The following is a 14,384-nucleotide window of genomic DNA, read 5'->3' on the forward strand; positions in this document are numbered from 1 at the left end:
TGAAAACAAATAAAAATAAAAAATCAAGCACATAATAAAAAAAATAGAATAGCAAAAAAATACTAACATGATGTGGAGATTCGAGATGCCAAATAGCAATGATTGATGAACAAGAACGAGAGAAAATTGAACAAACTCACAAGTCACAAATATACAAATACAAGAATGTAAGGAGTCTAATACTATTTTTATTTAACAATAATTCTAATTGATAAAGGACTCAAAGATTTTTGAATTTTATTTTAATTCTAAAAATAAAAAAAGTGTTAAATTTTGAATGAATTAGAGTGGGTCGGTAGGTTTTTAATGAAGGGGACCTATTGTTTTGAATTTAAAACAAAAAATTAATAAATTTAAGAAAAGAATAAAAGAAAACGTGAAAAAAAAAACATGAATAAAAATGGAGAAAAAAGAAACACCTCGTAAGGAATTGAACACAAGACGTTGCACCATACCTACAACGCTTGTGCCATCTAAGCTGGGAACATTCTATTACAAGCAGTGTCCTTTCAACTTTTTTAGTATTTATTTATTTTATTTTTTTTATATAGGTATATTCCGAAAAAAATTGGGACGAAGTCGTGTCATGTGACACCCCTTAGGTATCTGTAAATCTGCCCCTGCCCACATTGGAGCTCGTGACTAAATTCAGATCGCGCTGCATGGCTTATTTGGGGTGGGGCTCACAACAAATTTTCTCCATACTCAATCTTCAACCCGGGATCTCTGGTTAATAGTGAAGCAGTTTATGTTAGCGTTTAGGGGTGTTCACTGTTTAGATAAAAACCGATCCAAACCAAAAAATCGAACCAAATCGATAAAATAGAACCGATTTTATTTGGGTTGGGTTTGGTTTGGTTTTAGATTTTTAAAAACCGATAGTATTTGATTTGGTTATGGTTTTATTCAAAAAAAATCAAAGAAATAACCAAACCGAACCGATGAATTATATACATATATTTTATTAATATACATACTTAATATATTGTTTTTATAAACAACTTTAAAGATCTTACATATATTTTCATTAAAATTTCTTTATAATTTACTTATTGAAAGCAAAAATGCCCAAGATGAAAACATTTATTTTATTGATTTCATGTATATGAGTGTCTATGACAATTCTTTGTGGGTCTGAAAATGTTATTGTCTCTTCCTTCTAGGCCAATATAGTGAATTTTAAAGTTTTATTGATAGTAAATTTGGTGATTGAAAGTTCAGTAATTTAAGTCATTCAAACTATTTTTCGTTTTGAATGGATTGTTGTCACTTTTTTCACATTTTGAATGATTGTTTCTTTTATTTTTGTGTATGGTTAATAACCGAACCAAACCAAACCAAACCGAAACCGATAACCACCTAATCCATAAATGTATATTCTATTTGGTTTAGTTTGGTTTTGATAATTTTAAAACCGATTAAGTTGATTTGATTTTGATTTTAACAATAACCGATCCAAACCGACCCGTGAACATCCCTATTAGCATTGTTTTGTATTGTTGGTGTTACTAAATATAGTCACCTACGGTTCCATAAATTGAAATATTGAAATTGGGGGGTGCAAAAGAATATTCTTCAAGTCATTGATGAAACCATGTGGTTGGCTTCTTCATTGTCTGAACCCCAAAATAGCTCGTGTTCCCATTTTCCTCACACGCAAACGAGGAAGGAGCAGAATTCACAACACCTCGTATTCCCAAATCTTGGATTATAACTTTGAAATCTGAATCTTGATTTGAAACTCACGAAATTAGAGAGAATATGAATACGATGACAGCTACCATGACAACCTCTGCAACAACGACAACAACGGTCTCTGTCGGGTCATCTTCATTTTTCACTAATTATCCACTTATGTCTGCTCTTATTGCCTTTGCTCTTGCCCAATCCACCAAGCTCTTCACTTCATGGTATCCTTCCTCCCTCCCTCTTTTTTTTTTGAAAGATGGCATTTGTTCACTATGATTCAGATTGTTAGCTTATGCTTTAGGACCTTATTTGGCATTTAGATGAGGATCTTGACATTTAACAGCTGCTACAAGGCAAGTTTGGATCTTATATACATAAATGCAATTGACAAAAATATTAAGAATCTATATTATAAATAATAGCATCACACCCACTTATCTCAAAATAGATAATCCCTATCATAGGAATAGGGAAGTCACACTAAAGATGATAAAAAAAAAAGTCACACTAAAGATGAGTGTTAGAGACTTGACAAAGGTGATAAGATAGGACACTAAATGCCCAAGCCGGAGGCAAAGGAGAATAGTATGAAGTGAAGATTTATGCTACTCGTCAAGAGCTTAGTCAAGTATCTAAGAACATATTTTTTTCTGGTTGGATCTGAATTTGCTCTGTAATTTTGTACTTTCTGTCTCTTCCACGTTATTGTCTGGGTTCATTTGATGAATTAGACAGGTTAGTTAGTTTTGTTTAAAACCACTATTACAAATTCAAATACTCAAATTCTCTGTCCATGTGTGTATTTGGCACAATAGAAGTATTCTGCTAATGGAAAGTTAACTGTCACATGGGTATTTTTCATTATTATTGGCATTTCAAATGTATATTCAGTCTTAACAAAGGTGCGCTTAAGCCCTAAAGCGAGGCTCAAAATGTGTTGAGTCGTCGTCAAGGTTCTAAGGCATAATTTTCCTTGCTAATGAATCTCTTCTGAAGAGACAACACTAAACAACAATTGATATTTCATTATATCGTAATTATTTTTCAATTTCTTTGTTCATATATTTGTCATTCATGGTAATAAATTATTACTCTTGGACTAAACTGTATTTTTTCTTCCTTTATGCCTTTTTTCATTAAAGCCAACACTTTGTTTGCGCTTAAAGCCCCCAACGGACCTTTAGGGATTTTTTGTGCTTTTTGCTTTTGATAACACTGTGTATATCCACATCTCTGCTTACTATTATCTGTTTATATTACAAATGGATTCCATGATTTAGTCAGAGATCAGGCATTTTGAATGTGACATTGAAAAAGAATTTCCTACAGGTACAAGGAAAGACGATGGGATCTTAAGCAACTTGTTGGATCTGGTGGAATGCCATCATCCCATTCATCAACTGTAACTGCTCTAGCTGTGGCTGTTGGTTTGCAGGAGGGCTTTCGGGGAGCACTCTTTGCTTGTGCATTAGTTTTAGCGTGTGTGGTATATCTCTCTCTCTCTCAATTATATGTATCTCTATTGAACTTCGACCACTTCGACGTATAAACTTTTTTTTTATATGAAGTGACGTATCATTAAAGAGCATCAAGCAGATGCAGAATTACTGGATAAACAACACTTATTGCACTGTTACAAAGAATACAGCTCTCAGCTTGTACATGCCTAATCACTAGAACTCAAATGTTAATAATTCGTGCCTGTAAGATTTGTTACATGCTTAATCTCAGAAAACTCAAATTTTATGTAGTAGTGCCTTCAAGAGTTGTTACTCATTTATTGGTTTGGTTATTTATGCACAACCTATCACCTCAGGTTGCTAGGGATATTGCACAGTCTATACAATAGAGGGATCTTTCATGTAACTAGTTATATGGGATTATGGTGTGGTCTGGTTTAATTTTTGAACCTGAATATGACATTGTTTCCTGTGTTAGTCACAATAATTTTACCTAACCTTATAACTATCAAAGACTTTTTTAAGATTAACTATTGAATCCAACATGTTTTTTTTTTTTAAACTGGTACATTTGTATTGATATTAGTACTTAGGTAGTACTGAATTAACCATATTTACAACAGAGGAAGGTAAAACAAAACAAAACAAACAAAAAGAACTTCCAAAGAAACTGATTCTAACTCTAAAGACCCTAAAACATCTAGAATTGACTCAGTCTCATTAGAGTAAATATTTGTACATCACAAATAGAAGAACAAAATGCATTTAAGTTTAATCTCCTACACATTGTTGCTCCTGTTACCAAAACAATTGTCCTTCTTCTCTGTCCATATAGTCCACTAAATGCAGGCAGAAATAATCCTCCATCTGTCTCTGTTTCTAGCTCCAAATCCAACTTCCTCCCAACTGAAAAGAGTATCGTCAATCTGACTCGGCATTATCCATGAAATGCCTTTGAGATTAAGGAAAATTTTCCCCAATTGGTCAGTGACTTTACAATGTAGGAAGAGATGTCTAACTGTCTCAGCATCCTTTCCACATAAAGGACATATGTTGCATAGTGGAATTCCCCTCTTTGTTTGAAACAATCTCATTAACTAGAAGCCAAGTGAAACATACCACTTTGTGTGGCACTTTTGCTTTCCAAATGTGCTTCCAAGGCCACTTAATAATTTGAGCTCCAGTTTGGTTTGTCAGCTTGCATCCCTCTTCCACCTTATATTTGCCTTTTCTATGCCGATTCCACCATACGCAATCCTCTCCTCTTTGTAGTCCTTGAAAGTTCTCCAGAAACTTGTACAATTCAGTCACTCTTGAAATTTTCCAATCATTTAAATGTCTAAGGACCAAATCCCAGCCTTGTTGTATCCACATTTCAGCAATTGTCTTGTGTAGATGTTGAGCCAAAGTAACGATGTTAGGAAATAAGCCTTGTAAACTATCATGACTTATCCATTTGTCTAACCAAAAAAGAGTCTTGTTACCATTGTGTACCTCGATAATAAATTGACTTTTAAGGAATGGCCAGAAGAGCCTGATGGATCTCCAAAGACTAACACCATAAGGGGCAGTGACTTCTTTACTTACCCAATTGTGCAGCTCTCCATACTTGTTTTTGATGACATTGCACCATAAAGCTTGAGCCTCCTGTGGGTATCTCCATATCCATTTCACCTTAACAACTTTGCTCTGGTTCTTAAGGTTCTTGATGTCTAATCCACCTTATCTTTTGCTTCTGATAATAATCTTCCATTTACCAGGTGGTAGCTTTCCTTCTTCTCCTGATTTTATCCAACCTTGAACCACTGTCCGAGGTATATGGAATAGGGACAACATGTAAGTTTGTAGAGCATCTAAGACAGTTTATCAAAGTTAGTTTACCTCTTAGTGGCAAATACTGTGATCTCCATCTGGACAATTTCTTCTCACATTTCTCCAAAACTAGATTCGAGATATCTATGGATCTTGACTTTGCTCACAAAGGCATGGCAAGATATATGGATGTCAATGTGCCCACCACTCCTCCTAGAATCTGTTGTAGGTGCTTAATATTGGGGACCAAATTAATTGGGAAAAGGTGACTCTTGTTCCAGTTTGTATGTAGAGTAGCCCAGAAATGGCTTAAGAATAAACCAATACCAACCTCAGTATTAACCACTGTTCCTTCTCAACACCACAAAAATGGGGTGCCATCAGCATATTGAAGATGAGTGATCTCTAAAGTGCTCTCACTGTCTTTGGCAACTTCAAACCCCTAGATCCTTCTTCCTATCTTAGCAATATTTAACATATTGTTTATGCCTTTCATTGCTATGATAAACAGAAAAGGGGATAAAGGATCCCCTTGTCTAATCCCTTTTTGTGCACTAAAAAAACCTTTTGGAGCCTTATTAATAAGGACAGAGAGTTCACAATAGAGTTGTAGAATTTAATCCAGTTGATCCACTTCTCACCAAAACCCATTTGTCTCAACAGACTAAGAATGAACCCCCGGTTGACACAATCATAAGCTTTCTCAATATCAAGTTTGCATAAAATGTCATGTTTTCCTTGCGTCATTATGGAGTCAATTGCTTTTTTCCGCTTTCTAAGGAATGTCAAGCCTGTTTGTTTATGAATCCTCTGTTCATGAATTGGATGTGTGACCTTAACTATAGCTTCGCAGTGACAACCTTAATTGAATGTGTAGGATAGGTGGGAGGTGGTAACACACAAGGAACAATCCTGAAAGATCACTCTTTCGTCTAAGGATGCCTAACTGCTGCACATCAGTCAGTTTGATAATGATCGAGTGACATTGCTTCTTCGGCCTGAACCGAGGGATCCCTCAGATATGAGTTCTTGTTTACTACGGATCTTTGTTTTTCTACAAGGTTTTTTCTAAGAATATAGTATATAGTGTGTATAGTATAAGCTCATGAGCTTGGTCTTACTTCACCGTTGAGAAAGGAAAGAAGACTTCCATCTCCAAGTTTAACTCAGACGTAGCTCCCTTCTTTTTTGGGGGTGTGAAGCAGCGTCAAACCAAAATACCCAACAAGCATTAGCTCTCCCTGAAAAGGAGGTCATCCAGTCGCATCTTCCCGTACGGCTACCTTCTATCGATGTAGTTCCAAGTCTTCGATGTCCCTCGGAGACTGGCAAGAATTTGTACTAACAGAGTAGTAGAACGGGATTGATGATGAGCGGGAGACAAACAAAAAAGGAGGAAAGACCACTCAATAAATGAAATTGCCGAAAGATTTTCCTTTGAACTGTTTGAAAATATCCAACTTGAGTTATGAGAGTACGAATGGTTTGTGCAATGTCTTAATCAAATGCCTAGTGGCATGATCAAAGCCGATGATCGTAAGCTAGAAATTGCCGAAAGATTTTCCTTTGAACTGTTTGAAAGTTATCCAACTTGAGTTATGAGAGTATGAATGGTTTGTGCAATGTCTTAATCAAATGCCTAGTGGCATGATCAAAGCCGATGATCGTAAGCTATGTCCTCATTAGCTATCAACACTACATACATTATCTGCCCTCCTTTAATGAAAGCCATTTGTTGTTTGTCCATCAATTTTTCCACCACCCTCTTCTATCTCTCTGTCAGGACCTTAGAGATCAGGTTGTAAAAGTTCCCAATCAAATTAATAGATTTAAAGTCTGAGCTCCGTTCCCCTGCCTTCTTGGGGTTCAGGGCAATGTACTTTTCAAACATTTCATTTGAATGAAAATTGTAAAAAGTCTCCATTTTATCTTTCTTCAGAACCTCCCAGCATTTTAAATAGAACCTCATTGTATAACCATCAAGGCAAGGGGGTTTGTCGGTAGCACACATCTTCAAATATTCAAAAACCTCTTGTTCTTCAAACTTAACTTGTAATGCCTCTTTTTAAACATCTGTGATTGTTGGGTGGTTGCTAATATTTTAAGTGGGTCTCCATTCTTCAGTGTACAACTTCTTGTAGAAAAAATGATCTCCTCTTTGATTCTGTTAGGCTCAACTATAGTCTCTTCATGTACTACAATTTGGTCAATGTGATTATATTCCTTGTGAGGATTAACAGTCTAGCGAAAACATTTGGTGTTTCTGTTCCCCTCCTGGAGTGATAAAGCCCTTGGCTCTGTCTCCAGGGTTCTTCTTCATTCTTCAGACATCCTTCATATATTCCATGAACAAATTGGCTTTCTTAGCAATTTCCTCCTCTGTTAATGTTCTATTCTCCAAACAAGAGTCTAGTTCAGCCATCTGGCTAATCAATTTATTCTTTTGAAGCTTGTAATTCCCTTGCTCATTCCTGCTCCATTCTTTTAGGTTCCTTTGAGAGCTTTTAAATTACAGACTAGAATGTAATCAAGTTTCCCAGAAAAATGCAAAATCACTCCACCAATTAATAACTCTATCAGCAAAACCTTTTACGTTTAACCACCAATTTTCAAATGTCCACAGAAGAGAGCAATTGGAACATGTTCTTAAATCACTCTCTGTAAAGTAGATTGCTGAACTGGTTATTCCATTCTGTGGAAACAATATCCTGTTTATTCTAGGGGCAGTGTTATGATTGCCTCCTTTAAAAAAAGTGTAAGAAGCACCATCTTACCATAAATCAATGAACTTCATATCCTCTATATAGTCTGAAACTTCCCCCATAACTGAATTCTCCTAATGCAGCCCCGTTTCTCGGAGAGGAATCTACACACATTAAAGTCACCACAAATAACCCAATGTCCCTCCATGAGACCTTTGACATCAGCTAATTCCTCACATACCGATCTTCTTTCCAATTTGCTATTATAGGAGCATAAACACCAGTCAAGACATTCAAAATCACATAACTGGGCCTTGAAATTACAAGATAATGTGTAAGCTCCAATCTGTAAGATCTCCCCTTTCCATACTGCAGAGTCCGAACGTAAAATAATTCCACCTTTGGTTCCACTAGCTTCAAGACATACCAATCTTTTTGTTCCCATGTTGTTTTTTAGGAAACCATTGTTACACTTAGAGTTGGTCAAGATGTATCTTTTTTCAAAAAGTTCACAATTTTTTTTTTGAAAAGTAGCCTTTAATCTTATTTTCTTACACATCTTATATTGTTAGGAAGGTGGGATAAAAATAATACTTCGATTGTTTTGATAGCAAGGATAACCACAAGAAGATTTATCAAACATTAGATCCAATTGGTTCCTGAAAGTAAGAAAAGATCCTTCTTATGTATTGTCCGGCTTTTGGGTAAAGTTGTGCTCTTTCATGATTATCTAATACTGTTCCCCAATAAAGTAACTGAGCATTTTGTCTTCTGTTGTATTCTGGTAACCAAGAGATCTCTAATGTCGTAAATTCTTGTGGCAGGTCATGTATGATGCCACGGGTGTAAGATTACATGCTGGACGTCAGGCAGAGGTGTGATTCTCGTGTTGATTGTGCTATTTGGATATCTGCTTTGATATTGAAGCATGTCTATCAACTTACATGCATGCTGCTTGCTTAGATTTGTCTACAGGAATTTTCAAGCAGAAGCATTATATCCTTTCAGTACTTTAGAATAGCAGTATAATCAATTGCACAGAAATTTCAGTAAACATATACCAACATTCTTCTGTTCTTTCTTTTTTCAGGTCCTGAATCAAATTTTGTACGAACTTCCTTCTGAACATCCTCTTGCAGATAGCAGACCATTACGAGAACTCCTTGGTCACACTCCTCCTCAGGTTTCTTTATTTGACTTTACTTAAAAATACTTGTAGATTGGCTTTTATCCTAATTCACCGTAAAAGGCTTTCTGAAATTTAACTCCCTCCCCCACCCCATTTCGCCATGTTGACAAGTTTCTTTTCTGTCTTGTTTCTTTGTTTTCTTTGCCTTATTTCTTTCTGTCTGGGAATTTCAATTTTACCTTCTAAATATAATTAATTTAATTACTTGATCATTTTTTTTTCTGAGGGGTGGAGGGGCAGGGAGCACATGAATGATAATGGTGTACATGTGTGTGTGTATGCAGTGTGTCCTCGTGAAAAATCTTCTTGTAGTCATTTAAAATTTATTAAATATAAATTTATAAAATGATTCGGATTATATTAAATTTATGAATATATTAGTTCAAATAAATATTATGGACTAATATAATTAAGTTAATTATTTAAATCTAATAAATATAGATTTAATTAAAGCCCGCTCCATCAAGTTCATATGTCATGTCACTTAAATTTGATTGGCCGAAGGGAGTCCTCTTCCAATCACAACTCCTCTATTTTAAAACTATAAATAGGGGTCCTCATAATTCAGAATTTGTGGACAGTAAAATTCGCGAAAATTATAGCAACAATCATATTTATTATTTCAAAGTGCACTTGGAGATTCAAGAACAAGTTTTAAAGCCCTTGAATTTATATATATATTTTTATTTTATGACAAGGGAAACCCACAGCCGCTATCCTTTTGGGTGAGCACAGGGTAAAACCCCCGCTCCTATGCAATAGCTCACAAACCACATAGGAGAGGTAACCCGCACTAGGCAAGTCCGGTACGACGAGCTCGACCCAGAAGGCAAACCCCTTACTTTCGCTGGCAAGGGGTTTTGAACTTGAGACCTCCAACATGGAAGTCCCAAGCCCAAACCACTGGGCCACCCCGAAGGGTGCCCTTGAATTTATATTTGAAAAGGCGAATTCTGAAGAATCATAGAGATTGTAACACTCGCACTTTGAAATAATAAATACGATTCTTGCTATAATTTTCCGTTCTTGATTATTGTTTTCTCGACGCGAATTTTACTGTCCACAAATTCTGGCATGCCCAGTGGGATACTCTCTACCTCTCAGCTCAACATTTCAAGCATCAAAGAATATCAAAATGACTTGCACTATGGAAGAACGACTAGCAAGCTTGACTAAAGCAATTGAAGGCTTGACAAAGTGTGCTCATGAACAAGATGCTAAACTTTCCAAGCTAACAAATAAGATGGATAACATGATCGAAAGAAGATCGAGTCGAGAATCTTTGAAGCTTCCTAGAATTAGAGACGAAAGAGAGTTGCATAAAGCAAATAAAGATCAAAGAGATTCATCTCTCCGCTGGATGTTTGATTCCCATTGATCAATTGAAGGACTTTATCGAAGACAAATCTGAGTCTCCATCCAAATTTTCTCCCACATATGCAAAGTCATATACACAAATAATTGATAACTTGAAAATGCTTGAGGGCTATCAACCTCCTAAGCTTCAACAATTTGATGGCAAAGGAAATCCCAAACAACATATAGCGCACTTTATCGAGACTTGCAATGATGCTGGGACGTATGGTGATTATTTCGTTAAAGAGTTCGTCTGATCTCTCAAAGAAAATGCTTTTGATTGGTACACAGATCTCGAACCAAATTCTATAGATTGTTGGGAGCAGCTAGAACAAGAGTTCCTCAATCGTTTCTATAGCACGACACGTGTCGTTAGTATGATTGAACTTACAAAGGCTCGTCAAAGTGAGGATGCGCTAGTTGTTGACTTTATCAATCGCTGGAGAAGTTTGAGCCTTAACTGCAAAGATTGCCTTAGTGAAACTTCTAGCATTGAATTGTGCATCCAAGGCATGAATTGGGGTCTTCACTACATCTTGCAAGGATTAAAGCCCAATACATTCGAAGAGTTGGCAACTCGTGCACATGACATGGAATTAAGCATGACTTCAAGAGAAGATCGACGATCTCATGTCTATGAACCTCATGAATATGAAGATATAGAAGAACTACAAAGTGGGGGGCAAGTTTGCATTTGAAGATGACTTTGAAGAGTCAATGTATATCTAGACGCTCATTAACGCATGAGGTTAAACTGCAAGTTACAACGCTCCTTAACGCATGAGCTTAAACTGCAAGTTACAACGCTCCTTAAATCGCATGAGCCTAAACTGTAAGTTACAATGTTTCTCATCGCATGAGCCTAAACTGCAAGCTATAATGCTCCTAGATGCACGAGCATAAAGTGTGTGTCTCAAAGCTCTTCAAATTTGAGTTAAATCTTCAAATTAAAATGCTCCTTGAGACACGAGTCTAAACTGTATATCATAAAGTTCTTTAAATTTGAGCTAAATCTTCAAGTTAAAATGCTCCTCGAGACACAAGCTTAGACTATATGTCATAAAGCTCCTCAAATGTGAGTTAAATCTTTAAGTTGAAATGCTCCTTAAAACACGAGCTTAAAGTGTATGTCACAAAGCTCTTCAAATTAGAGTTACATATTCAAGTTGAAATGCTCCTTAAGGTACGAGCCTAAACTGCATGTCACTTCTGGCTCGCAAGAGTATAAATTATGTACGACACACCAAAAAAAAACACTCTCCCAGAACTACGTTGTGACTTGATCCTCTTCACTGAGGTACGTTGGCGCTTAGAACCATATTCTAAGTTCAGTTGCGTGAGTGTCAAAAAACCACATGTTCCCCCTTGATTTGTCACATGAAAGTTAAATCTATGAGTAATCTTTCATAAAACTTCAGACTTGCACCAAATGGTGGTGACTCAATGGGGGCAAACCCTTATGAATAAAAATTGTTTCAAGATGAAGTCTTCGAAAATCTCCAAGTATGCAAGTTGAAATCTTCAAATTGTCCAAGTATACAAGTTGAAGTATTAAAATCTTCCAATTCTACAAGTTAAAGTCTTCAAATTTGTCTAGTCTGCAGTTCAAGTCTTCAAATTCTTCAAGCCTAGTCATTGAAAGATAAAATATCTCGACAAGACTTGAAGAAGGGGCATTTCTAGTCATTTAAAATTTATTAAATATAAATTTATAAAATGATTCGGATTATATTAAATTTATGAATATATTAGTTCAAATAAATATTATGAATTAATATAATTGAGTTAATTATTTAAATCTAATAAATATAGATTTAATTAAAGCCTACTCCATAAAACCCATATGTCATGTCACTTAAATCTGATTGGCCGAAGGGAGTCCTCTTCCAATCAGAACTCCTCTATTTTAAAACTATAAATAGGGGTTCTCATAATTCAGAAAAGAGACAAAAAATTCTAAACAAGAAGCTAGAGAAAATCCGTGGTACAAACGCCATAAAATTCTCTATAATGCTACAAGTTTAAGAATTCAAGCATTCAAGTTCAAGAACGATCAAGATCAAGACCATCAGATTCAAGAACAAGCTCGAAGCCCTTGAATTCAAGTAAAAGTCAAGATCAAGATAAAGTTCAAGTTCAAGTTCATCGGAGATTCAAGAACAAGCTTTAAAGCCCTTGAATTTATATTTGAAAAGGCGAATTCAGAGGAATCATAGAGATTGTAACACTCGCACTTTGAAATAATAAATACGATTGTTGCTATAATTTTCCATTCTTGATTATTGTTTTCTCGACACGAATATTACTGTCCACACTTCTCCACAGCTCGGAATCCTTCATAGGAAATTAACTATGGATACTACCTAATCTTTTCAACAGTAGATCATCATTTACTTTTGACCTTTCTCTTCTTGCCCTAAAAATAAGTTGTATGAAATAACCATTGGCAAAGTAAAATATTTTCTTAAGGGCGTCCAAGATTTAATGTATATGCATGAAAATAGTCTGTGATCGATATATTTTGGACAATTTTCTATATAATTTTTGAAAGATGGGTGTCCGATTGGCCACCCTGGGCTATATGTTGCTACACCACTGGAAATAACCTTACAAAAAATGTCTTGTGGAATAATGCTAATGTTAAAAGTAATGTCTTGTGGAATAATGCTGATGGAAAAAATTGTTAGTCAATAACCTAATGTTACCTATCCTGCATAAGATGCAATTCCAAGTGCGAACTTCATAAAGTCATATTAGTGGACATCTACATCTATGCTTAATGTTTCCAACATATCACATGATAAACTGTAACAACTTCAAAGAGTGAATTCTACAGCCTTCAACTGCAGGTTGTAGCCGGTGGATTATTGGGATTGACGACTGCAACGGCTATTCATTTTATCACAGGCTCAGGACATCAAGCATGACATTAAAGAAGCGGTTGCTTACAATGTTACAGTTTGTGAAATATGATATATGTGATATCAGGCCAAAAGTTGCAGATATCTCATTTCACCTTTGAATTGTGCTGGATGGTATTGACTGCAGAGATGTACTAATATTTCAGATACCTCATTGCCTCCTAACAGGTTCAGAATTGCTAATATTCATTTAGAAGTTTATACACTTTATACATAATGTAGATAATTATTAGCTACAATGAACTGCAACCTGTAAGTTAAGCTGCACACTTTTCAGAAAATTAGTTACAGTGTGTTAAATGTTTTTCTGTATTACCTCAATTACTCACAACTTCTTCACTTGTCCAATTAATTTGGTAAACTACTTTCTTCCAGTTCCTATAAACAGACTAGACGAATACTGCCCGTGCACGCACGCACTGACCCAATATTTATCTATACATATTTGTGTGAAAAATAAAAATGTTATTTAAAAGTAGTGGTAACTCAAGCATATTGTGCAAATCATTCATTTATATACACGTTATTTATATTTATACATTAATACATGAAACATGCTTAAATTATTGCCACATATATTTGTGATTGCAGTGTCCACATGTATACATAGATTATTTTGTGATTGGGGTCCTCGAAATTAAAAGCTGTTAGGAAATACTCATTCATCTGGTTATATTCCAACTTAGGAAAATTATGCTCCGAAGCTAAAGCAATTGGGTCAAGGGAAACAACTTCCTCCCTCGTGACTTTTATTGGTTCACTAGAGAATTTATCCGCACTTCGCGTTGTTAAAAAACTGATATGATGTCAATAATTTTATTAAAATATGATATAGATAGAAGAAATATTTATAATATGTGCATATATATTATATATATTCCGATGTAATAAGTAATTTCACAAAGAAAAATGTTTGATCGGTAGTTATATGACTTCCAACAATATTAGAAGTTGTTATTTTGGACCAAAAAAAATTATAAACTTACAATAATAAAAAAAATTCGTGTAAAATCAAAGAAAATTGTGGAGAGAATATAAATAAATAAATAATGCAATATCATTCTTATAATCTTAATTTTTAAGAAAAAGAGGAAAAAAATATGAAATTAATGCACAATTTTTCGAACTCTAATGTGATCATTTCTAAAAATTATTACAATGTCTTAATTTATAGACATTTAGATTTTTATAATAAAGAATAAAAATGAATGCAGGAATAGTCATTAACACAATTTTTTTTATTATTATTATAATA

General features: G+C 35.0%; 1 protein-coding gene across 1 annotated transcript; it reads left to right on the forward strand.

The window, feature by feature from the left end:
- Positions 1 to 1,559: 1,559 nt before the first annotated feature.
- Positions 1,560 to 13,463, forward strand: LOC125856513 (uncharacterized). The gene is made up of 5 exons (XM_049536074.1): positions 1,560 to 1,910; positions 3,019 to 3,175; positions 8,488 to 8,538; positions 8,754 to 8,846; positions 13,058 to 13,463. The coding sequence occupies exons 1-5, from the start codon at positions 1,762 to 1,764 to the stop codon at positions 13,133 to 13,135; spliced, it is 528 nt and encodes a 175-aa protein (XP_049392031.1). The 5' UTR covers positions 1,560 to 1,761; the 3' UTR covers positions 13,136 to 13,463.
- The last annotated feature ends 921 nt before the right edge of the window (positions 13,464 to 14,384 follow it).

Source organism: Solanum stenotomum, chromosome 2 (genome assembly GCF_019186545.1).
Source record: "Solanum stenotomum isolate F172 chromosome 2, ASM1918654v1, whole genome shotgun sequence".
NCBI lineage: Eukaryota > Viridiplantae > Streptophyta > Magnoliopsida > Solanales > Solanaceae > Solanum > Solanum stenotomum.

Excerpts from the sequence above, each read along its gene's own strand:
- LOC125856513 (XM_049536074.1), top strand. The coding sequence starts at position 1,762 with ATGAATACGATGACAGCTACCATGACAACCTCTGCAACAACGACAACA. Across the intron at positions 3,176-8,487 it reads CATTAGTTTTAGCGTGTGTG|GTCATGTATGATGCCACGGG; the intron begins GTATATCTCTCT and ends TTCTTGTGGCAG. Across the intron at positions 8,847-13,057 it reads TTGGTCACACTCCTCCTCAG|GTTGTAGCCGGTGGATTATT; the intron begins GTTTCTTTATTT and ends CTTCAACTGCAG.